Source organism: Hydra vulgaris, chromosome 13 (genome assembly GCF_038396675.1).
Source record: "Hydra vulgaris chromosome 13, alternate assembly HydraT2T_AEP".
Lineage (NCBI taxonomy): Eukaryota > Metazoa > Cnidaria > Hydrozoa > Anthoathecata > Hydridae > Hydra > Hydra vulgaris.
In genome coordinates this window covers 38,020,009-38,047,227 of record NC_088932.1, presented here as the reverse complement: position 1 = coordinate 38,047,227, position 27,219 = coordinate 38,020,009, and the positions used below count along the sequence as shown (strand labels likewise).

General features: G+C 28.0%; 1 protein-coding gene across 3 annotated transcripts; it reads left to right on the top strand.

The window, feature by feature from the left end:
* The first annotated feature begins 2,334 nt into the window (after positions 1–2,334).
* LOC105846081 (uncharacterized) lies at positions 2,335–21,592 on the top strand. Of its 3 annotated transcripts, none has more exons than XM_065815035.1 (5): positions 2,335–2,468; positions 13,667–13,912; positions 14,740–14,918; positions 15,186–15,444; positions 15,527–15,950. In XM_065815035.1, exons 1-5 carry the CDS (start codon positions 2,459–2,461, stop codon positions 15,802–15,804), a joined length of 972 nt encoding a protein of 323 aa, XP_065671107.1. In that variant the 5' UTR covers positions 2,335–2,458; the 3' UTR covers positions 15,805–15,950. The 3 variants fall into 3 exon arrangements, with proteins under 3 accessions (XP_065671107.1, XP_065671109.1, XP_065671106.1); XM_065815037.1 differs by lacking the exons at positions 2,335–2,468; positions 15,527–15,950 and adding exons at positions 2,592–2,751; positions 21,234–21,592; XM_065815034.1 differs by lacking the exon at positions 2,335–2,468 and adding an exon at positions 2,593–2,751.
* The last annotated feature ends 5,627 nt before the right edge of the window (positions 21,593–27,219 follow it).

Genomic DNA, 27,219 nt, shown 5'->3' with positions numbered 1-27,219 from the left:
CTTTCCACCACATTGCACGCATATTTTGTAGCCTTTGGATAAGGCAGTTTACGGTCTCCACTCAAAAACTATATAAAAATGTTAAAAATTAACACGTTCATTTATTTGCCAACTTCTAGTATACTCGTAGTTATACTAACTTATTTCAAATAATATTTGTGCATGACTGGCTTTGTTTATTCATTTTTTTTTGTTTTTTTAGCTTCACATTTGGTTTCAGAAAATATTACATTCAAGTTTTTATTTAAAAAATCTAAGGAACCTAATTTAAATGCGGATAAAGACAGAAATAGCTTAAAACAGATAAAAGTAAAATATTGATAATGCTATAATTTTATTTCATGAAAATTTAAGTGTAAACCTATTCTTTTGAATGATACATTCTGAAACATTCGCCAATACATAACGGAAGTCTATTTTCACAAACAGCACATTCATATCGTGTTCCTTTAAGTTTTATTTTAGAGCAGACTCGACGTGGTTTTGTTAGGAGTTTTTTCTTTTCATTTGGTGGTATTGAAGACAAGAAGTGGAAGCTATAATTGGTGATTCGAGGCACAATTTCATTCAAACGTTCACCCAATAAATCCGTAACAATTAATTCTCTAAACTTAAGCAAAGAAATTATTTTATCTAGTCCATATTTGCTGTTTAGACAGTAAGCATTACACAAAAAAGTATCAAAGAGATGAAGTGCTACTTTTTTTACCATCTAATTGTCTTTCTTAGGCAATCATAATATTGTAATCTTTAATAATGTTGAGTTTCATTTTCTTCTCTCCTCTCCTGTTTGTCACTTCAATCATTTGCAACGAATGCAAGTTGCTAATCATTACCACGTCTCTTTTGTCTTTCCATTTAGCAACCACAACACCCTCTCTACTTCTGCTTATGATGTCTCCCTGTTTCAGTTTTGCTTTAGTGCATTCTTTTGGATTTGACTTTCGGTCAGTTCTTAAATTACCACAGATGTAAATGTGTTTTTTGATTTATCATCTGCTTTGTTAATTCAAACAAATTAGAGTTAAGAAAACAAAATATAAATTGCCTTTTTGTTACTCATGATAACTGCCAATGTGCATGTGCATGTTCAAAAAATTGAATTATAATAATAATGCATCAAATAAGCTACATTACTAGTCGCTGCAATGAGTTATATTCATTAAGGTGTTATGAGTAAACTCGTACTTCGGCACTGGAGAAAAAAATTTCTTCTCCATTGCCAAAGTACTCGTAGTGCTTATTTTTTGTCAATTATATTCAGAATGAAAAATACTATAGAATTATTGTAGATTAAAAGTATTTTATTTATTGAAATGTTGATATCTAGCCTTGGCAATGAGGATGAAACCGCGAAAAACAGCCTCGGCAAAAACTAATCATTGCAGACATTATGGTTCGGCAAAGAAACAAAGCGTAGTTTAAAATAGCTTAGCAGCGAACGTGTTAAAACCGTTACAGTATATGATATTTAAAACTTTGTAAACATTCCATTTCTGTCATCATTTTATAAACATCACGTGTCGTCACTTTGTAAACATCACGTTTCTGTCCCCGTCAGGGCCGCCCAGAGGAGAGGTAGGGGGGCGAATGGGACAGTTTGTCGCGGGCGGCAGATATCAAAAGGGCACCAAATAAAACGAAGGTACCTAAAAAAAAATAGAAGGTACCTAAAAAGTCTTTCATCTGTAATATAGACAAATTTTAATAAATAAGGGCGCCAATAAGGGTTGCGGTTCCAGGCGGCGTGACGGCTTTCGGCGGCCCAGGTCCTCGTTTACATACTACTTTTAGAGATTTTTTTTTAGTCAGTTATCAAAATAATTAGAAATGTTTTTGCTTTTTGAAAATGCGTAGTGCTTTGTTATAATATGCGTAGCGTAACGTGTTATAATATGGAGATAATATACTATTATATGAGGAGCCCGTCTGCAAAATGCGCTATGTCACAAAAATAAAAATTTCGAGTTAATTCTATTTCCACATGCACGTTTTGCAAATGGGCTCCTCTTATTGTGGTATAATATGCTATTATTTATTATTATATAGTGTTATTAATATGTCATTATTTTATTATTATTGTTTTAAACGTCTGCGAAATTTAAACTAAAATAATTCGGCAAAAAATTTAAAGTAAAATACTTTGGCAAAGTTCAAATAAACAATTATTTATCACTACAACCTAAAGCAATTCTAAACTTAATTTTCATGATATTTATATTGTTACATTTCCTTGTTGTAAATATTCCGCATTGCGCGCCAATCATTTTTATTAATCATTTGTACTTATTAAAATACACATAAAAAAAAAAGCAATTTAGTTTAATTATTCAAGAGTTATATAACCACTTATTTAAAAAACTGCTTTGTATTATTAGATTACAGAAAATTATTTTACTCGATTTGTTGCTTTCAAAAGAACTTTCAGAAAGAACTTTGTTACAGTTTTACTTTTGCTATGAAAAACGGTAACTTGTTTTTGATTAAGATGCTAATTCTTTTATATATAAATATTTCTTTAAAAAAGTATTTATGTAGCAAATATTACTGCTGATTTCGAAATAGAAAACGCATAAATTAAAATTTTGCAATCACAATTGTTTAATAAATAAAACCTTAAGAATGAAAAGACAATCGCAGTTAAGCTCTTGTAAAAAGAACGAGTTGTTTTTTGACGGAACGTATAAACTATAAACACAGCAAATATGACTATGGAGGGAATTGCGAATCTAAAAAAGACTTTTACTTTCTGTAAGTTTTTTTACTTTGAAAACTGTGTAAAAGTTTCGATTAAACATTTTAAAGCTGAAAGAAAGAAATTCGCGTTTTCTGTTAAAATATAATGTTAATTCAAGTATGCATTGAAAATAATAATAACAATAATAATAATAATAAGAAGAAGAAAAAGAAGAAGAATAACAATAACAATAACAATAATAATGACAGAGCGCAAGTAAGAATTAATGCCAAGGCAGACTGTACCGCGTTTAAGATTTAACGGAAATACTTTACACATATATATATATATATGTATGTATATATATATATATATATATATATATATATATATATATATATATATATATATATATATATATATATATATATATATATATATATATATATATATATATAAAGTATTTATTTACACACACACGTATATATAAGAGCACAATTGTTTCTTGATTTCCTTAGCCTATATTTGTTTATATTTATTTTCCAATATGTTTTTATTATAATTACTTTTAGTATGGTAAATAAACTTTATAAATTTTATTAAATTAATGACATGACGTGCAATTTGTTTTTAATTTTATATACTTTATTAGAGTATATAATACGTGCCTTATATTTTTATTCATAGGTATTTAATGAAAGTTTTATGTGTATTATTCTATATGTTGTTTATGTGCCTCGCATAATCGACGGATTTTAAAAATTTTATCACGTCGATTATATGTTGTAATATGCTTTCCGAGCATATATTTGATACATTAACGCATCGTCGTATTCAACTTTATATCGGGTAAACTAATTTTTAACACCAACAGACAGTCTAAACAAGTATCTATTACGGAAAACAGATAAAATCGAGATTAAATCCGAGACTAAACAAGTTAGTTGCGGCAAACCGCAACAAATTTTCAAAGTTCACTATGCCAAACTTGTACGACCGAGTAGTCACTGACCTGCTAATCAATTATCAATTTTTAACTAGTCTATAGGTGGCTAAAGACGTCGGTCTGTGGTGTTAAGATACAAAATGTTTCTTTTTATATAACTGCGAATTTGTCACATTTAAGCCTCAACAGAATGCGTGGAAGACTTATATATAGTTAAATAAACTCTTTACTTTTTCAAATAACAAACATATTGTTTGTGATGTTTGAATATTGAAATTAGTTTAAAACGGGAAACTTTTTAAAGTTTAAAAATATAGCAAAATAAGATTTTAATGCCGTTCTGATAGCATAAGTGTTACTGTATTAAAAATCCGTTTATTGGCATTTTTTAAATTCTTCAATTAAACATCAGGCTTAAACTCATGCTGACAGAAATTCTTGTTAAAATTCTTATTTTTAATTTTTTTCAAATTGCTTTGTTACTACTGTTTTTAACATTCTATAGTATGTTTACTAGTACAGTCTAACGGTATAAAGATAATGAAAAAATCTATCAAAATATGCAAAAATAATAATTTACAATTATTGATTTTAACAAAGTTTTAAATATTTAAGTTATTTTTTAGTTTGTTTATACTTGCTTGTGTATGATTCATTAATTTTTTGCACTGTATATTTTTTCAATTGAAATAATTTTTTCTAAAAAATGAAGTCATTTTTAATCAGTTTTACGTGAGAAAAATACTTACAATGAAAAATACTTGTTTTTTTACGAAGAAAAAACTTCAAAATGACTAAAGATTGCAGATCCCCACAAAAACCAAAAAAGTTTCAAAAATTGTTTTCTATTTGATTTTAAAGATGAACTAAACAGAGATTAGTAAATTTGAAAACTGTTTTTTGTAAATTAATTTAGTTTTTTAAATAATTATGCTTAAAGTGCCCTAGAGTTTTTCAGACTTCCCTAGCAACCACCATAACAACGAATTTGTTTGTTTGTTTTTTTACTTTATACTCAGGTTTTTAGAGGGCATTCGAGTCTTAAAAACATCGAGTTTTCTTAACATTTTACAATTGCTCTAAAAAACCTTAGGATAAGTTTTACAACTTGAAGTTTACTAATTAGTATCACATTTTTTGATTAAATTTTCAACTTAAAAAAACTTAAAAAGCTTAAAGAGTATTTTTATTACAAATTTGTTTACATATTTTATATGAAAAATGATTCGTAGTATAAATAACTAAAAAAAATAATTAGAAAACATAAATATAAGTTTAAAAGTTGTTAATGCAGCAAAAAAACAGCGAAAGAAAAAAAAAGTTCTACAGCTTTATCACCAGTTGCAAGTTTTTCAAGTGTAAAGAGGTTTTTTTTTATGACAAAAAAAGCTTCCACAACAGGTATCTAATAAACGACCGGGGCTTTGGCCGGGGCTAAGTTTGATAACACATAGCTGCGACCGGGGCCAGGTTTATGACCAGGGCTGCATAAATATTGATAGATCCTATAAAAATGTTATTTTTAATTAAAATTTATGATATGAGTTATAATTAAAAACAATACTTTTATAGGATCTATCAATTTAATTCAGCCCCGGCCGGGTTTATGACCGGGGCTGCATTAATATAAACCTGGCCCCGGTCGCGGCTATGTGTTATCAAACCTAGCCCCGGTCGTTTACTTCAGGTATCAACAGAAAAGTTTCTTCTGCTGTTATCTTATACCAACTAAAGTTGGTGAAAAATATGAAAAAAAGATTCGCAGATAAAAAAATGAGGATGGGACATCGTATTCTGCTGGTGGTTTTTAGATTGATAAAAAGTTTATAATTTTTTATTACAATATTATTAAAATCATTTTTTTTTGTGTTTTATTATTTTTAAAATACTACGCAACGCATAAAACACGTTTGAAATGCATAAAACACGTTTGCAATGCATAAAACACGTTTTCTTAACTTCAAAAAAAGATTTTATTCGAAATTTTTAGGAAATTTTCCATGTTGTGTTGTCTGGAGTTTGTACCAAAAAAAAAGTTTAATTTTTATTTTAAGTGTATTTTTTATCTTTTTGGGGTACTTAATTTTGCTATTTTTTAAAAGAAATTGATTATCTTTAAAAATAGTAAAAAAAAAAAGTAGTTGAAATCCTAGCTAAATATGAATCCTTGATAACCCTGAAAATTTTAAGTTATTAGGATTTGCGAAACTTTTATTATCATGTTTGAATATTTTGTTAAAATGGCTGCTTTAAAGTGTAGTTATTACTTAATTTCAAAATTTTATAATAAAAGAAAGAAATATAAGTAATTTAAAATAAAATTTAATTGTAATTGATGTCCAATAACAAAAATTTATTTTAAGGGGATCCGCTAACTTTACGAAAGTAGAAAACAAGTGATGTTTCAAAAAATATAAAATATCAAAAAGCGATGCAACAAACTTTGGAGAAATGTTATATGAGGAGCCCATTTGCAAAACGCGCTAAGTACGAGTAAACGCGCTAAGTACGAGTAAACTGATTTTGAGAAATCAACAAAAACTAAGCTACTTTTAGTTGCGCATCAACAAAAATTGATATTTTCTTTGCCCATTTTTAAGACCAAAAATTTTTTAATTGGTCCAATATTAAAATAGATGATAGATTTAAGTATATAAAACGTGGAAATAGAATTAACTCAAAATTTTTATTTTTGTGACTTGGCGCTTTTTGCAGATGGGCTCCTCATATGTTGAGGCATATGTTGAGATATAATATATCTCTCATCATATACCTTAACATATATCTCAATAATATACCTCAACTTATATCTCAATATATTATGTTGAGATATATGTCGAGGTTAGTAAAGACGGTTTTAAAGGTAAGTTTCAGTTTTTGTGAACAACCTAAAATGACAACTGCGCACGATTTATTTGATACAGTTTGTTTTATTTTTAAAAAATTACAATATATCGTGTGTATAAGTTTGTTGTGTTTGTGCAATACTTAGCTATCTTAAATAAGTGATATTTAAAAATCAAATGCAATATGCTAAAATTTTTTAAAAAGAGCTGAACATTCCAATTGAAACATTAACTTTGGCACAAAAAATTGCATAATAATAGAATTTACATCTTCCTTTGATGAAAATGAAATTGAATGAGAATCAATAAATAGAACAATTCTACTTGCAAAATAACATTTTAAAATTATTAAAGACAAAAAAATAAATTTAATTCAAAAAAAATTTCAAAAGTTAAATACTGGTAACTTGAACCTTCAAGGCAACTCAATGGTTCGACATAACGAATGTCCAATATAAGAGAAGTTTCGCTAAATCGAATTTTGAATATGAGATATCAGTTTGAGTTACGGCGATTTTTCTTTAATCAACTCTTAAATATAAACATTAAGTATACTCCATTAATCTAATAAAGTGTGAAAAAAAGATTTAGTAAAAGAAGATATATCAGCTTGTTTTAACTTCCTGATTTTTTTTTCCACAATTGAGCTTCACGGAACCCAAGAAAACTGTTTGAGATAACAAAAGTTTGAGTTAACCGATCTTTGACTTACCGAGGTCTGACACACTATTTATTCATACTAGAAGCCCATTCACCATTAGAGTTAAAGAAGTTCTTGAGAATGATCTTAAGAGTTTGATTGAATTGATTACCAGCAATAAAGGAAAAAAAAATTCTTTTTCATGTGAGGTAACAAGTTTCGGACTAAGTATTTGCATATCTTGTTCAATCTATTTGTATTTCTCCATTCTATTTTCTTTTTTTAATAATTTATTTCTGTAAAGCCAGTTTTTCAAACTTTTTAATTATTAAAACACAGCTTGGTGGGAAATGAGCGACCAGCTACTTCTTTAGTAATTTTGAGGCAACTTTTTATCACATTGTTTCATTTTATCTTTTACTTTTTTAAAAAAAATTTATCTTTAATGTTGGGCTTAATATATTTATGATAATAATTAAGCCTAGTATAAAGCGATTATTTACTACGACATGTCTCCATCTATATATCGCAACTTTGCAGGTGTCGATATTACTACGATATATCGTTAGCTACCGATTGTAGCTTTATAACTAGCTTTAACATAACGATAAATCTGTAGCTGGCTATGTCTGTAAATGGCTACCAATCGCAGCTTTTTAGCTTGCTAAAATATAAATCTATAGATAGTTGATATTTCTAGCTAAAGTGATGTGGCGTGTATACATACAGCTCACTTGCTAGCAAAACTATTAATGGGTGTTTCCTCAATAATGGAACTGCACAAAATACAATGGCTGATGTGCAAATGTTAAAATAATAACATATGACTTATTGTTAGTGTAAACTTGACAATATGTAATTTAAAAAAAAATTATTAACCAAAAATAATTTTTCTTTAGTTATAAAAATGAGCTCAAAAAAATTAGATGTAAGTGAACAAGTTCTACAAAAGAGTACAAGTTCTACAATAATAACATTACACGAGGAAAACTGTTTACTTATAATCAATTTAAAGCGAAAAATGCTCCAAAAACAACTGTATATTGTGAAATTAAAAGATATGGAAATGGACTGGAATGAATTTCGATCACGCGCACTCAAAAATTGCTAAAAATAAAGACAAACATCAAATATCGTCACCGGAAATCAATAGCAAAATGGTCTGAGCAGAAAGAGCTATTGCTCGCGCTAAATCCGTACGCTTGTATAAAAAGTTTTTAACAAAAATTTGATTTTGAATGGCAAATCTTATTTTACTTTGTCAAACTCCAAAATTTGGGAATGATCGGTATTACTCCAGTGACCACAAGAATGCTTCTCCAGATCTCAAATACAAAAGAAAAGCTAAGTTTCGAAAGCAAAGTATTGGTATGGCTTGCAATTAGTCCTAAAGGTGTGACTAAACCAGTAATCAACCAATCTGGCCTTTCTGTTAACAAAAATACGTTAAAAAAAATTGCATTGAAATATTTTGATTTTTTTATACGTGAACAATATCCTGATGACAATTACATTATTTGGTCTTTTTAACTTAGCTTCGGCTCATTATGCCAAAAATGACATTGCTTTGCTGGACAGTGAAAGTATCAATTGTGTTCTAAAGAAAAGCTAATCTTGCCAACTGTTCTGAGATAATGCCAATAGAAGACTTTTAGGGTTATTTGAAAGGTTTAGTCTACAAGGGAAAGTGGGAAGGAAAAAATTAATTAGAAGAATCAAGTATTGTTTTAAAACAATCACTCCAGAGGTAGTGCAGCATTTAGTAGGTAGCAAGTAGGTAGGTAGTGCAGCAGTTTGCTAAACTAAGAGAAGATTGAATGCAGTTCGGGTTACCAGAAATGAGTTGATTAGAAATATTAAATGTACATTAGTCCAGCAAAATAATCTTAATTTGATTTTTTTCAAAAAAAAACATACTTATTATAGTTCCATTTTTGAGGGAACATTCTTTATCATCATTTTTTTTTGAGGGAACATTCTTTATCATGATTTTTTTTGAGGAAACATTCTTTACTATCATATTATTTTAGTTATCTATAACATAACGGCAAGTCTGTGTCTATAAATATTAAAAATATTTCAATTTTAATGAAAACTATTGCTTTTGTATTAATTTTTTAAAAACACAATATTATTGTATTGTAGTTCATGTTTATAATAACAACTTCATTAAAATAACAATTAATTGTTATTGTAATAAAAAAAATTATTGTAATGTCGAAACTTGAAAATGTTTTAATAGTCCAGTCGCTAAACCATGTGACCTTGAAATAGGGTACAACTTATATTTAATTATTGATTCTATTTCTGTTTGTTTTTTTTACTGAATTATAATATGCGGGGTGCTAGAATGATAAATTTCGGCAATGTGGTAAATTGCGATAATTAAATAAGAAATCGGGGGTGCTCAGTTACAAATGCGATATTTAGGTAATTGCGATGCTGTAATTTTTACGGAGCGAATCGTTAGGTGGTTTATTGTGAATTAACTTTTATGGAAAGTTGAGTGCGATTTAATGCGATTTTTTTATCTCTTTTTCTCGCATAATCGAAAAAAGTCGCTTTTCTTCTAACCGCTAATACCGCTTATATTGCATAGTATTCATATTAAGCACTGGCGGTAACCAGTGGTTACCATGGCGTTACCAGTGGTTACCATGGCGTTACCGCCAGTGCTTAATATGAATACTATGCAATATAACGGTATATATAACTATACTTTTCTTTGACTATAAGATAGCGATTCAATACAAAAGACGAGTAAAATAAGTATGGGAAAAGGAGGCAATTTAGAACAGGGGTGGTTTTGAACAATGCAAAAGTTTAAAAAAGTACAAACTTATCAACCAAGTTAAATATATTAGTCAATTGAAAATACTTTCGCACATAACCGTCTCAGGATTTTTGTCAAAAAGACATTTAGATTTTTCACAAACGTTTTATGATTTTCAAACTTAAGGATTTACTGAGGGAATTATTTCTTCAAGGAATTTTTTTTTATATACTTTTTTAGTGAATGGGGTATGTTCTACAATATAAACAAAAAGTTCAATTATAAGACATAAAGTTTTTACAAAAATTATGTGGAATATATTCTGAAGTTAGGGTTGAGACAGTATTGCATAACTTTTAAGTGGCACTTTTGGACGTACTGCGCGTCTCTTAACAATTTTATCAACAATTTAATTATTAAAATAATAATATAATATAATACTAAAGTAAAATCTAATCATTAACAAACATTTTTTAGGTAATAAGAGATTCTTGTTACAAAAGCTTAGTTATTGTTAAAAATTTAGGCGCCAACTTCACAATCAGTATAGTTGCTAATGACTTACGTTCTGATATTCAAGAGTGTTCTTTTCTAAGATCTTCAGAAAAAGAAAAAGATGTCAGTTCAACATCTATTATACCTCTTAATCAAAAACCTATATCATATTTTTTTGATAAAATATCAGCACAAGAGTGTGATGAAATAAATATAAAATATGCAAATTATGCAACAGCCAGCCTTTTCAGCATGTCAGAAAATCCATTTTGGATTAATTTCTTTAAATAGATTCGACCCGGTTGGTCACCTCCTAAACGTTATGCCCTGAGTCATGAGCTATTAGACAAAGTATATAACTAAGTAAATAAATTAAAACAAGAACTGATATCCCAGGCAGAAACATTTGTTCTCATGATAGATGGTTGGTCTTGCATAAATAATGATTCACACATACAGACTATGCTAGCTACTCCGACTCCAATATACACATCCAAAAGAAAACTCCCACACTGGACAATATCTATTTGATTAAGTGGTTGAGTTTATTGAAAATGAAAACGTTTTATCGAACAAGAAAAAAATAAAAGCTTTTTGCACTGACAATGCATCGGCCATAGTGGCTGTTTGAAAATTGATAGAAAGTAAATATGATTAGATGTCAACATATGGCTGTTTTTCTCACGGTCTAAATTTGTCAGCTTGTGACCTAGTAAAGGAGAACAACATAATTTTTGAAACATTTAAGCAAAATAAACAAATAATAAATAAACTAATAGTAAAGTTTTTCAAAAACAAGCATGTTTTATAGAGTATCCTTGAGTGTTGTAGCCTACATTTTCTGAAAAAAAATTTGACATTAATTCTTCTTGTTGTAACTAGATGGTCATCTCAGTTTTCAATGTTACAACGCAATCTGCGTCTTTGTGACTCATTACGATTGGCAGTAACTGATGAGAAAGCACAAGAACATATTGAAAAACACAACAACAACAAAAAGGAATTAACCTTAAAGAAATAGTGTTAAATGAATTTTTTTGGAAAAAGTCTTACAAACTTCTGAAACTTGTATTTTAATTACACCATTATTGAAGAGAGTGGCATTAATAATATTGTTTTGCAACTGCAGCATTGCATCTGCTGAGCGTGCAAACAATGAGTTTTAATTGCAAAAGTCTCAAAAACGAAATCGTTTAACCGATACAAGAGCATCAAAGTTATTATTTATTGCTTACAATTTGAAATTACAGAATAGATTGGTTAAACTTAATTCTAAAAAGAAAAAACATTTATGTTTACAAAAGAAAAAGATTGATGATAAAAATAATATAATTTTTTTTTTTTTTTTGTTATTCACCTCCTCAAGGCCGATAAAGCCACTACAGATGAGGAGGCTACTTAATAGTGGTTATAACCCTCTCTCAACTCTATAACTCCGAAACACGAACCTTGACGAACAAGGTCGCTGCGCGGAGAAACAAGTTGAGCGCGGTACTACCAGGGACGTAGTGGGGATCGAACTCCGAACCTCTCACTTATGAAGCGAGCGCTTTACCACTACACCACTACCGCATAAGTCATAGCTCAATAAAATAAATATAAAATGGATTAGGTGTATAATTCTTTGCAATTTTGTTTATTATCTTATCATAGAGTAGGAAGTTAAACAAAAATTTTTTTGAAAATTTCTCGAAATTTTTATCACTAAATTATTCAATTGGTTTTGACGTCAACATATGATAAAATATTTTAACATCAGTATAGACATAATTAAAAAATAATCAATAATTTCACTTTACAAAGTAAATAATTATTTAGTTACATACATATAATAAATTATATATTTTTATGATTTCGAATTATTATAAATGTTAATTCTAAAAAAATTATTCTTTAAATAGCTGTATTATTGATCTCAAAATAAATAAAATTTATATAAGTAAATGGTTGCTAAAAACGTGAGTGTACAATTTATTAAGTATGCGTAATATATATTTCTATGGTTTTCCTGGCTTCGCTTGACTTCTCAAAATATATAAAGTATATGCAAATGGTTGCTAGAAACGGGTGCCTCGAGCGCCCCTGAACTCAATATTTATCAAGTATACATAATATATATACTTCTTTGTCTATTCTGGCTACACTTCACTTCTCAAATAAATAGAGTTTAAAAACGGGCGACACTGAAGATACTAGTGCCCAAATAATAGTAAATGTGTGGTAAAAACATTAAAGTAAAATAACTTTTGGACTTTGAAATAGTAATACAATACACCAAAATAGCTATTTTAATTGTTTTTCATCAAAATAATGCAATAGTTGTTGTGTATGTTTTTCATCAAAATAATGCAATAGTTGTTGTGTATGTTTTTCATCAAAATAGTACAATAGTTGTTGTGTATGTTTTTCATCAAAATAATGCAATAGTTGTTGTGTATGTTTTTCATCACAGCAATACAATACAAAACTGTTTTAATTGTTTAACATCACAGCAATATAATACAATAGCTTTTTGGGCAATTATTCAGATATTCTGAGTTTTAATATATTGTTAGAACAAAATGCAATATTTATTGTAACTGTTTTTTATCATAGCAATACAATGACAATAAATAATGTTTTAATTGCATCTCTAGTAGTACAATACAACATAATTGTATTGTAATGTGTTGTTGTATTTAATGCTTACAATTGTACATGACATGTACTTATGTACATGAGTTAACCATGTCATAACTATAGATGATTGTGTTTTTGATAAAATGTTCCGAACACTAAAATAACATTATCGTTTACAAGATGTTGCTAGAAGAATAATTGCAATTTGTAAGATAGTGTATAGAAAATCTTTCTTTTGATATTTCACCAAATATCTTTTGCAGACTGTTGCATTTGTTATATGAATATAAGAGAAAGTTCTTAAATATTACTTACGTAACTAAGTTTGGAGAAAATAAAACTTAGCGAATATATACAAATCATCACTATTATCAATCATTTATTAAAATATCGCCTAAGTATGTATGTATATATATATATGTATATATGTATATATATATATATATATATATATATATATATATATATATATATATATATATATATATATATATATATATATATATATATATATAATTTAAATATTTACCCTTATAAATGTTATAAATAGTTTGTATTTATACCTTCTACAAAAAGAGTGCTCAACATTTCTAAATGAACAGTGTGTGTAAAATCATATGTAAATAAGTTTATATGCGTATATAAGTATATAACATAATTTTCTATGTAGCATATCGTAATAATGGCCAAGCAGTTCCTTCAAAGCTCTATCCAGAGTGTATTATTAAAGAAGGTTTTCTAGTTAAATCGCCTCCACAGGAACATGTTATCCGAAAAGTTGCAAGATGGCATTTACGTTATCTTGTATTGTACGATACACAGTCAAGAGTTGATATTGATCAGATAATTGAAAGAGAAGTTTTTATTTTTTATTACAAAGATGACAAATCAAAAGAAGCCGGTGAAAAACCATTAGGTAAAGAATATTTCAATTCTATGTTTTATTTACAGTACAATTTTTCAGTTTATTAACATAATAACAATTATAACAACAGTAAATAACTGGGCTCAGAACGTTTGTTGGACGTCTTAAGGACGTCTAACGGATTTGTGACGTCTTATTGACGTCGTATTGGCGTCTCGCGGACGTCTGTGCTCGCAAGGAAACTTATTTCATATCTATGAGCTATTTTTTGCATAGCTTTTTTTTTTGCGTCAAATCTTAAAACAAAAGTTAACTCAACTAGATTGAAACAAACACAAGTTATTTCTAAGCTTTTTAAAACAATTAGCATTTAAGAAAAGTTATTACGGTTAGCATTTATATAAATTTTAAATTGGATTTCTTTGTGACTTTTTTTGCAAAATTTTGTTTTAAAAGCATTTACAAAATTATCAACTGTGTTGATTTTCATAGTTACACCGCTTATATATTATTTTTCAAAGAGTGTCAATAAAGTTCCTCTTCCAAGAACCATTTTCTATTCGAAGGGCGTCCATTTCTTCCATTTTCCAGGTGAATCAACCAACTCTGACTCATTTTGAAACTTCAATCATTTTAACGTAACAAATTTTCTTAAAAAAAAATTTAAATTTTAAACTTTGAAAAAAATGATGCTCATAACACCAAAACCAAGAAAGTTTCACGAACACGTTCTTATATAGATTAATATTCCTTATGGGGATTTATCTTGGTATCTAAATAAGTGATATCTATAAAAAGTTATCGAATTGTTTTTAGTTTATTAATTTTTTAAAAGTTAGTAACTTATGTTTGTAAATAAAAAAAGGTTTATTATTTAGGCAAAATTTCATTAATAAATGCAAATGTTGTTCCGCATCGAGGCAATTTGCACAATTATAAATATGCTATAGATATCTATACGGATAATCGTGTCTGGCATTTGTGTGCAATGCAACAGCCTGTTATTGAAAGTTGGTTTACGGAAATAAAAAGTCGAAGTATTTCAAATTTTCCAAAGGTATGTTATTCATAAACCTGTCTAATTGCAGACATAAAAATTAAGAGAAAAATTAAGACAGTTTTCATAATTTGTAAAATAACTTCTTGCTGCCAATTGTTATTAAAAACTGTTTAACAATATTTTATATGTTGATATATTAGTTCTAAAAATATATATGAGAATTTAGAATCTAAATATTAGTACAATCTGAAATACTTATGATCTAGTTAAAAAACTGAGTGCTGAGTTGTTTATATTATGTAACAAAGAGTCACTATCATTTAGGTCTTGACTAAGGATATTTCTCCATTCATGGTCGCTGCTATGTTTTTTGAACCCTGTAAAGTATTGGATAATTCTTTTAAAGATAAACAAGATAGCGAAGAATGTAGGCGTTTGTCGTTACCACAAAAAAATTTACCCAGGATTTCAGTTGTGCATAGTGATAGTTTGTCTCCAGAACTAAGGCATTCATTTCCCCAAAACGCACCGTATAGCGATATAGAAGAAACAACGCCTAATCATGTAGAAGATTTTGATACAGGTTTTTATCTTTTATGTAAATTACATAATGGCTTTAAACAAAAATAATATAGAATATTTTAAATAGTGTCTACCTTTTTTAGATGAAGGTATAATACGAACCATAAGCGATTGTTCTACATGTTCAACGTGCACTTTTTCCAGTGCCTCATCGATAACAACATCAAGTATTCCAACAAATAGGGAAACTACAGAATACGATGAAATATTTGGTCCATTCTCATCTGCATTTCAAGGACCTAAACTCGAAAGTAATAACTTATGGAAAAGTCGTTCGCAAGGAAACTTGTTGTCTCCTACGGAAATTCCCAAATCTTATTCACAGTCAAAAAATCATCATAGTGCAAACTTTCCAACGTAAACTATAAAACCAATTTGGTTTTGAGGATGACTCAAATAAAATATAAAAAGATGTAACTTTATAAGTTTAATTTTGTATATAAGGGTATAGTTTTATAAATATTTAAGTATAAAAATTTTAAAAAATATATATAAACAATGATCATATTAATTTTTCAAAGTATGCAAAAATAAGATTGCAAAACAAAGTTGCGTGCAAAATCGTTTAAGCTGTTTTGATAGCTTAAAATGACAGCCAAAACATTTCCTTTGAATTTTGCTCAGTATCTGACGTCAGAATTATAGCCTCCTATCTTTTTTTTTTTTTTTTGTTCTTTATTACAATATTTAACACAATATTTACAAACATATCAATAAGAAAAATTACATGCAAAGAAATCGTTAAAAATAAATAAATAAAAATAAAGAATAAAGATAAAGAACGCGGGAACTCAAAGAAGACCATACAGGTCTTGTCACCGAGAACCGCTGTTGAAGAACTTTGAACTTAGTAAACATAAATAAAATAAATAAATACAAATTTTAAACTTTTCCGTTCGTGATACAAATTATTTACAAATATTACGAATTAAAATAAAAATTAAAGTAAACAAGTAAATAATAAATGACTACTGTACAAATAATGTCAGTGCAACTTTTAACAAAATTCAAATAATGGTGTTTAAATATAGTTTCTCACATAAACTTTAAATCAATATTGTATAAAAGTAAAATTTAAATGAGTGATGACAAAACTGGGTACAATTAAAAGTATATAAAAATATTTTCAATTGAAAAAATTACTTTTTTTAGTTTTCTTTTTAATATATATTAATTCCATTCATGAGAAAAATCAAAATTTTTTAAAATTATTTGGTTCCATAAAAAAGCTCCACGAAAAGAAATGCAAAATTTACCAAAGTTTGTTTGAAATTTTGGTTGTTTAATAAAATTATCATTTCTTAAAGAATATTTATTTTTTTCTTTTAAAGAATATAAATCAAAAAAGGAAGCTGGAGATGAGTTGGTTTTACATTTAAACATAAAACAAAGAACATTATAAACATTTACTTGATATATATTAAAAACATTCATGTTAAATAAAAGTGGCCTTGAGTGAGTAAAACGATTTTTGAAATTTATAAGACGTGCAATATGCTTCTGCTGACAATAAAGTGGATTTAATTTACTTTTATGGGTACTACCCCATGCAATATTGGCATAATTAATATGACATTGTATAAAAGAGTAATATAGTTGAGTTAATGAATGTTTGTTTAAAACACTTCTTGCTTTATATAAAACTCCAATGCTTTTTGCAATTTTGTTGCATAAATGTCCGATGTGATTCTTCCATGATAGATTTTCATCTACAATGATACCTAAGAAATTTGTGAGAATTACTCTTTTTATTTGAATATTATCAATATGAAGAAGAGGCATATTACTTGGAAGTAAATGTTTTTTAAATTGTGGATGAAAGAAAATCCATTTAGTTTTATCAATGTTGAGTGAAAGTTTATTTGACTTGAACCAGTCTGATATTTTTGTTAGTTCAATGTTTATATCATAAAAAAGTTTATTGATGTTATTATTAGATAGGAATAGGTTTGTATCATCAGTAAACATTATAGCTGTTAATTTTGAGACTTCATGGAGATCGTTAACATAAATCAGAAATAATAAAGGCCCTAATATGGATCCCTGTGGAACACCACAGGTTATATTTAGATAATCTTGTGAAGAAGATCCGTCGACATAGACAAATTGTTTGCGATGTTTTAAATAGCTTTTTAGTAGTTTTAAAGCATTACCGGTGATACCATAATGTTCAAGTTTTTTAAACAGTATTTCATGGTCAATTGTGTCGAAAGCCTTAGATAGGTCTATAAAGACGCCTAAAGTAAACTCTGACTTTTCGAATGAATCAGTTATACTACGAGTAAGATGAATTATTGCATGTTCAGTAGAGTTATTTCTTTTAAAACCGAATTGATTTTTGTAAAGTATATTATTAACAGCAAGATGATTAGATATTTGGTTGAACAGAATTCTTTCTAAAATTTTTGAAAAAACAGAGAGGATAGATATTGGTCGGTAATTACTGACATTTGATGGTTCACCTCCTTTAAATATAGGCTTTATTTTGGCTATTTTCAGTTGATCGGGGAAAATTCCTTGATTTATAGAACATTTAAAAACTTTAAAAAGAATACGTTTTATGGTATCTCGTGTATCTATGACTATATTACAATTAATATCATCAGGACCAACTGCTTTATTAGTTTTAAGCATTTTAAAAACACTTTCAAGTTCTGAAGAAGATACTTCAAATTTATCTAAACTAGAGATTAATGGAAACACGTAATCATTTATTGGATTAATCATATTTGGAATATTTTTGGCTAAATTAGGGCCAACAGACACGAAATATTTATTTAATTCTCTTGCTATTTATTTGGGTTCATATAAGAATACGCCATCAACTTTTATAGTGTTAGGCACAGAGCATAATTTTAATTTATTATTTCCAGTAATTTGACTTATAATTTGCCATGTGCATTTTGAATTATGTTTATATTTTTCTAGTAAATCATAGTAATATCGTTTTTTAAATTTTTTTCTTTGACTTTCAAACATTTAAGCGTAATTTTTATAAATAACTTTATTTTCTAGTGTTGGTTTTTTTAAGTACTTTATATACAGTTTTTGCTTTATTTTTGAGGATTTCCTAAGATTTTTATTGACCCATGGTGACTTTAAACTTTTATTGGTTATAATAAATTCACGTTTTGGAAAATTTGCATCATATATTTCATAGAAAGTTTGAAAGAATGTATCGTATACTTCATTAGCTTCAAATGAACTGTTTTGATGTATTTGTATGTAAAATGAACTATCTTGCAAGAACCGATCACATATATGTTGTCTAATTTTCTTGATTTAAGTGAAACTTTCATTAAAAAGTTAAAACTTTATATGTTATGTAGTATATTTTCAATTTGCTTACTAACTACAAAATGAGAATATATTTTATGGTTATATTATATATTTATTATTATTTTTATCAATAACAACACTTTTGCTAACATTAGATATCGGCTGGGGTTAATCTAGCATTTTTTTGGTGTTTGAGATAACTAGCTTCCAGATATGGAACAAACTCCAAATATTTATATGTTTATGCTTCCGTCAAAAAAAGGGTGATTTGAAAAAAATTGAAATGATTGGAGCCTGTAAGCAAAAAAACCCAAAAATTTTTGCTCCCTTTGCCTCAAACGTGAAAGCAACTAGTTGATAAAATATTTTTATTATCATTTTATTTTTGACTAGACTTATAATCATCGATACATTTTAAGTTTTGTAGCATAATCTCTCAGCGTTCAAAAATTTTGACTATATAGGGGGATTGCATCCCCCTCAAACTGAAGAGGGTTCACAACACAAGTAATTTTTAAGCCTCAAATAATATGTATTTAAGAAAAGTTATTACGATCAGCATTTATATTTTAAATTAGATTTCTTTGTGATATTTTTTGCAAAAATTTGTTTTAAAAGCATTAAATTCACCCCTTGTATATTTTTTTCACGAAATATTTCCCATTCAAAGGACGTCAATAAAGTTCCATTTACAAAGGGCGTTAATAAATTATTATTTTCCAGGTGAATCAACCAACTCTGTTACATTTTAAAACTTCAATCATTTTAACGTAACAAATTATTTTAAACAAAAATTTAAATCTTAAATTTTGAAAATTTTGATTCTCACAACACCAAAACTAGACATTAAGTTTCATGAACACGTTTTTATATAGATTAATATTCCTTATGTTATCAGCTGAAATTGTTCTCTTATAAAATTTCAATTTATTTTTCATCTAAAGTTTATAAATATGCAGTGGCAATTCAATTTGTAATAATAACCGTATATGCATGACTATAATAAAGGATAAATACTCAGCAGGGTGGATCGAGCAGAGCAGGGTGGATCTCTGGTAGTTTTTCATTAACATGCACTCAAAATACCTTGAAAAGTTGTTACTTTACACTTTTATACAACAATTTTTTGTAAACAAAGAATTAAAACAATAACAAATGACAAGATCATTACGAAGTTTATCAAGTTGGTAATTATAAACTTCCAAATGTTAAGCAAGTTCGTAAGCATCAACCCATAAATCATAAAAAAAAAACTTTGTTCTTCAATAGAACTTGACTCAATTTGGTCTTAAACTTATCAAGTATTTCAAGTGTTTTAAGTTCATTAGTATTTTGTTCAATACTTTTGGTCTTCTAATAGATATTGAAAATTCAGCGGTTACAAAATAAGTTTTGGGCTTAGTATGTGATATTAAAATTTGTAGGCTAGGTATGTTGTTTTCGAATGTAAATAAAAAAAATCTTGCAAATAATAAAGGCTATTTGACCTAAGTTTAACCATATACTCTTCAATCAAATAAACTTTATCAATAACTTTCAAATTTTATCATAAAAATATCTTATCTTTGATAAACTTTACCCAATAATAAAAATATTTGTTAGGGTTTTTTACTCATTTTTACAAAGATTCTTGAACTGCGTTGGTTAATTAATTTTTCATAAGTTAATAACTTAGTGCTTGTAAATAAAAAAAGATTTATTATTTAGGCAAAATTTCATTAATAAATGCAAATGTTGTTCCGCATCCAGGCAATTTGCACAATTATAAATATGCTATAGATATATTTACGGTTAATCGTGTCTAGAATTTGTGTGCAATGCAACAGCCCGTTATAGAAAGTTGGTTTACGGAAATAAAAATTCGAAGTATTACAAGCATTCCAAAGGTACGTTTTACATAAACCTGTCTAATTGCAGACACACAAAAATTCAGAGACAGTGTTCTTTATTCTATTAAAATAATTTGAAAATTAATTTGTTGTTGCCAATTGTTAGTAAACACTGTTTAACAACATTTTATGTGTTGATATATTGGTTCTAAAAAATATTTGAGAATTTAGAAATCTAAATATTGTAACAATTTAAAAAAACTTTTGATTTAATTAAAAAAACTGAGTACAAAGTTGTTTATATTATTTAACAAAGAGTCACTATCATTTAGGTCTTGACTAAGGATATTTCTCCATTCAAGGTCGCTGCTATGTTTTTTGAACCACGTAAAGTATTAGATAATTCTTTCAAAGATAAACAAGATAGCTAAGACTGTAGACGTTTGTCGTTACCACAACAAAAGTCATACAGGATTTCAGTTGTGCATAGTGATAGTTTGTCTCCAGAACTAAGACATTTATTTTATCCTCAAAACTCACCGTATAAAATAAAAATACTCCAAATACAATGTTTATCCATGTAAAAGATTTTGATACAGGTTTTTATCTTTTATGTAAATTATATAATGGTTCTAAACAAAACAAATATAGAAATTTTTTAAATAGTTTCTACCTTTTTCAGATGAAGGTATAATACGGACCATAATCGATTGTTCTACTTGTTCAACATGCACCTTTTCCAGTGCCTCGTCAACTACAACACCTAGAATTCCGGAATATAAAGAAGCAATAGAATACGATTAAATATTTGGTCCATTCTCATCTGCATTTCAAGGACCTAAACTCGAAAGTAATAACTTATGGAAAAGTTGTTCGCAAGGAAACTTGTTGTCTTCTATGGAGATTCTCAAGTCTCATTCACAGACAAAAAATTATCATAGTGCAAACTTTCCAACGTAAACTATAAAACTAGTTTGGTTTTGAGGTTGACTTGAACAATATATAAAAGATGCATCTTTATTAGCCTAATTTTGTATATAAGGATAGAGTTTTATATGTTTGAAGGTAAAAATTTTAAATATATATATGTATATATATATATATATATATATATATATATATATATATATATAACCCAAACCCTAACCATAACCCTGCATGTTTATAATTAATTCTCATAAATTGGTTTGATATGCTTTTATACTGAGTCAGAGCAGCAGGCTTTTTTAAACTAAGATTAATAAATTAATTTTTTGGACTGCTTGCCCTCACCAAAAACCCTTTGCTCTTGTGAGTTAGCTCCACTGCGCCTGTCCCTATTCTAGTCAGTCGATGTAGCAACACTCCGCTGCGCCTATCCCTATTTAAGTCAGTCGATGTATACAACACTCCACTGCGCATATCCCTATTTTTTTATTAATTTAAGCATGAATTCTCCACAGCGCCTGCACCTATTTTTAAACAGATACATGAATACTCTATGACTTATGCCTTTTTTCCTTAAAAAATTTGTCATATTAGCATTCCACTGCGCATGTCCATTTATTTTTTACACATATATATTAAGAACAATTTAAGGTTCACATTACCACTCATATACCTGGTTTATGGAATACTATTTGCATACGTATTTCTTTCTATAAATCTTATTCAAAATAGCTTCTAAATTTTAGAAGAGATATATATATATAGTTTCAAAAGAGTACTTGAACGTTTAGCTCATTTGGTTAAGGCAGCATTTTGCCGCGAAGACCAGGGTTCCCATCCCGCGTTGGCGAGCATATTTTTCTCTTTTTAATTTTTGCACTTGATTCCATTTAAGCTTTATGAGATTTACTCACGTATTGATCCATATCAATATTCACATACGTGTTGATTAGTTCATAGATTAAAAATTATTTCTCAGTATGAAAAATATAAACACACATGCATTTATTTAGTAGGCCTCGATTACCATATGTTGTTAACACACATTGGATATTCTGGCCCAAATTGTCTCATATTACCTTTTTTCTATTAAAATATATGTAATTCTTTACTAATTTTAAATATAAAATAAACTTATTCATTGCATAATCAATTAAATAAATAATTTAACAACAATAGAGGTTAAAATAGTTTTAATATGTCAAAATAAGATTATTTTAATTAACTTCATTTTAATTTTTATGTGCTCCACCTTTAAATTTAAACTTCATTAACCAGAATAATAATTTTTGTAATATATTTTCATCCTTATCAGTCAACGCCCTTAGCATCATATTTTTGGTCTATCGCTATGGTGATTTATCTTGAGGTGACATTCTGCTGCTGTTCATACCACTCCTCCTTATGTGAGGTGTCGGTTAAGGTCTGGCCGCGAGTAGATCAACCGACTGAGGGATAAACATAAGTCCATTCTACTTTATTGCACGCGCTCCCCTGTTTTTTGCTTCTATTAAAATGCTGGTGAAATGTACGTAAACAAAAAATAATATAAGTTATTTTGCTTTAATTTTGTGCTCCGATACTGGACATCTGTCCAACATCCTCTAATTTTATTTTCTATGCTTATTCTAATATAATCTCTTCTCCTTTTCCCCTAAAGCTCTTACGGCCTATTGTGTTCCATTAAAGTAACTGGTTTTCGAGTCCGGTTGCGAATTATAAATATCCTTTTTAGGAAATGTTTTGGCTTTCGAAACAGCTTAAACGGTTTTGCGCGCAACTTTGTTTAGCAATCTCATTTTTGCATAATTTGATAAACTTATACGATCATATATATATTTATATATATATAATATATAATATATATATATATATAGTATATGTATATATATATATATATATATATATATATATATATATATATATATATATATATATATATATATATATATATATATATATATATATATATATATATATATATATATATATATATATATATATATATATATATATATATATATATATATATATTATGCGGCCGTGTCGCTGTGGTTAGAGCGCTTGCTTTATAAGCAGGAGATCCAGGTTCGAAACGAGCTCAGGACAAATTTTCGCGTCACGGTAAGGAAGGAGGCGTGAACTTCCTGGTTAAATGCACTTCCGCGGTGCTCTGTGACAAGACCGTTAGGACTTCTTGGGGCACCTAAAATAAAAAATTAAAAATATATATATATATATATATATATATATATATATATATCGGTGGCGTAACTATAAATTTGTAACTATAAGATCTTTCAGCACTTGCAACTGTTACAGGTATTGTCATCAATAGCAATATTGTTGTGTTTACATCTGAAAAGTCGCACTCCATAAAACTGTATTTGATGAGCAGTATGTCAGCTAAATCTTTTAATGTAGTTGCTTCTGTGATTTCATTTTTAATAAAAGTGATTGCATTAATTAATTGGTTTGGAAAATGTTTTGTCAAATCGTCTGGGTAACTATGTTGCAATAATTTAGCTGATTTAATTAGATCATCTTCAGACAATTTTATTAAATTTTGAGGTTGCAAAAAATTAAAAAGATTTAAAAGTTTTTCCATTCCAGTAAATCTATCACTTATTTGCACGTTAACAATATCTATGGTCCTATAAAAAACATTAATTTGAAATCTTTTTTCAGCGCATTCGTTTAAATCACTTCCACTTAAATCATCAAAATGTCTCGCATATTTGAATTGCCTCTTAACCTTAAATGTTGGTTTTATTTTCCGCTTACTGCAAATAGAAACAGCCTCTAATTTAGATAAATTTTGTAAATTACAAAAGTTATGACCTTGCAAAATTTACATCCCCCTCATTTTGGGGGTCGGTTTGTTTGAAAACTTGATCTAAAATCTTTTAACTTGAATTACAGAGTATCAAATAACGTGGCTGCTTTGTATAGATCTATGTACTTTTTTTGTAAGTTTTTTGAAGCATAATTTACATTCGTTAATATGTGATACATAATGACGCAAATAAAAACAAATTCAAAGTTTGATATTTTGTCCCTTAATTTTAGAGCTTCAGTTTGTTCTACTCTTTTCGAATATTTTAAAGAAATCTCAGTTAAAGTTTTAACTATATCTAAAAAGCGTAACTTTATAGCTAAAAAAGAATTAATTCTTGAAGACCATCTTGTTGGGTTTATTTTTTTTAATGTTACTTCCGACTCCCCGCTAAAATTTGATAGCAAATCCCATCTTTTAATACTGTTGCCAAAAAAGGAGTAAATTTCTTGTAAAATTATACAAAAATTGTTTACTTCTCTACGACCGGAAACAGCGTCATTTATAACCAGGTTTAAATTGTGACTCGCACAATGAACATATTGTGCAGATGGCTGAATATTATTTATTTTTTTCTGAACTGCGTTATAAATGCCGCTCATCACATTTGCTCCGTCATATCCTTGACCATGGCACTTTTTTAAATCTATTTATTTTCAAGCAATAATAACAATTGATTGGTTAAACCTACTGCCGAATGATCCTTTATTTCATAAAAACCCAAATGTTTCTTTAATCTCTAATTGACAAGGTTGAGTGTCCTGTTTGCGAATTATGTGAACGATTCTTGAGTTGTGTCAACTATAATAGAAAAAAAGGCAGATTCATTTATTTCGAATAATAATGTTTTTTCTTAATTTTGGCTTAAACATTGAATCACTTCATTTTGGATAGCTGGACTAAGATATTTTATAGTGCCTTTAGGCTTATTGAGTACTTGTTTCATTGTATCGTCGTACTTTGACAGCAAATAAACATGAGACAAAAAATTGCCATTGTAAATTTCATCTGCCAACACTTCACTATGACCTCTAAATGCAAGTGAGTTTTTTGTTAACATTAAAAGGATGTTAAATAACCTTTCCAATACCATCTTCCAAAATGAAGCTTTATGACGAATTATTGTCTCTGTATCCTCATTAAGTGCCCTGTTTTGTTTCCAATGATCGTATACTTGACATGCTTAAATATGTTTTAGGCTATTAGCATGACTTTTTATTTTTTTACTTAGCCCTTTCCAGTCTCGAACTCCCATACGCCATTTGTTATTTTTATCATTTGAAAATAACCAACATGGTTCACAATATGCTGAGTCCAGTATTTTGGAATAACAGAGCCAAAATCGCTGTGTTCGACCAAATTTATTTGCACAATAATAATAATTTGAGGAAAAATGTCGAGAAATTTTGTAAAGGATCTTTTTTAAATGGTCCTTGTGGTTTGCATCTTTCAGAGGAAGTTATAAATCTTTTTGTGCTATCATCAAGAAATTTTCCTTTAAAATATCTCATATCTGTTGTTAATGTATTTAATTCCTGAAATATATTCGGTTCTGGATCTGTTTCTTCAACTTGCATTACAGTGGTAAGATTGTTAGGATTTGCGAAAATATATCGATTACTTTTATAACGAGATTCATTATGATCTTTCGAAATTTCATTGTGTTTTAAGTTAATTGAAACAGATAACATTTCTTCTTGTTGGGTTGCTTGAGAAGTACTAGTAACGACATTGATATTTTTATCTGCAACTTCTTCACTAGGTTTCTGTTCTACTGATGAAAAAAATAAGCATATCTTTTTATTGTTTTTACGTAATCTATCATCAGCCTCCTTTTTTAATTTCCTTTTTCTGGCTCCACTCATATAAGTTCTTTTTGAGTCCATGCTATTGTAAGAAAAATGTTTTATTAGAACAATTATATGTATTAACCCTATAGATATAAATATATGTGGCTAAATATTTTTGAATAAATAATAAACTTAATTTGTATTTATTCTTTAGTTCGCATCTTGAGTCCGCCCTTTTTATTTTATATCAAATATGTACACATAATTTGTGTTTCATTGTTAATTCGTACTATCCTCGTACTATAGCAAAACGTAGTGCGTACTCAACACAAAAACATGGTTCTACCTGTATCGCGTTTATATACATTTTTTATTTAAAAATTCAAGATCTCAGTAATTAATTTATATAGGATATTTTAAATCGCTAGAATAAAATTGCAAGATTTTTTTAACAAGCAGTTAAAAAATACTACCAATATTATAAATGTAACTAATTTATTACCTATTAGCTAAACATTTTGATAACTCAACTTATTGTAATGAAAATTATAATTATATGACTTTTTTACTGCTTTGCATGAATGCATATAAATAGAAAAGCACTTACCTTCTAAATATAATTATATAAATATAAATAATTAATAATTTATACTTAATTTTCCACTTTAAAATCACCTGACTTTATCGACAAATACTAAAGTACTAAATTATATCAGCGGTATTTCTATAGTAGACAACGTTACTATTCGCTAATGTTTACTACCATTCAATAGAGATTCTATAATGGATTTGCTATTAAAGTTAAATTCTGAAATAGAATTTCTATTGAAATTTAATTCTCCGATAAAACTTTTATTGAAACTAATTTTATTATAGAATTTCTATCGAAATTAAATTCTATAATAGAATTTCTATTGAAATTAAATTCTATAATAGAATTTCTATCGATATTAAATTCTATGATAGAGTTCCTGGGGCATTCCACGTCAAGTGGAACCATTTTTTGGTCAAATTCAACATCACCGACTCGGATTTTGATGAAAACTGGCTCACATGTTGGGCATATGGTCAAAAGAAAAACATGTAAATTTTTTTGACTTAGGTCAATTATTTTC

What these genes read in the sequence shown, in the direction of transcription:
- LOC105846081 (XM_065815034.1), top strand. Translation starts at nt 2,706, where the DNA reads ATGACTATGGAGGGAATTGCGAATCTAAAAAAGACTTTTACTTTCT. An exon ending in AGCCGGTGAAAAACCATTAG is followed by an intron (nt 13,913 to 14,739) that starts GTAAAGAATATT and finishes TTTATTATTTAG; the next exon opens with GCAAAATTTCATTAATAAAT. An exon ending in GTATTTCAAATTTTCCAAAG is followed by an intron (nt 14,919 to 15,185) that starts GTATGTTATTCA and finishes ACTATCATTTAG; the next exon opens with GTCTTGACTAAGGATATTTC.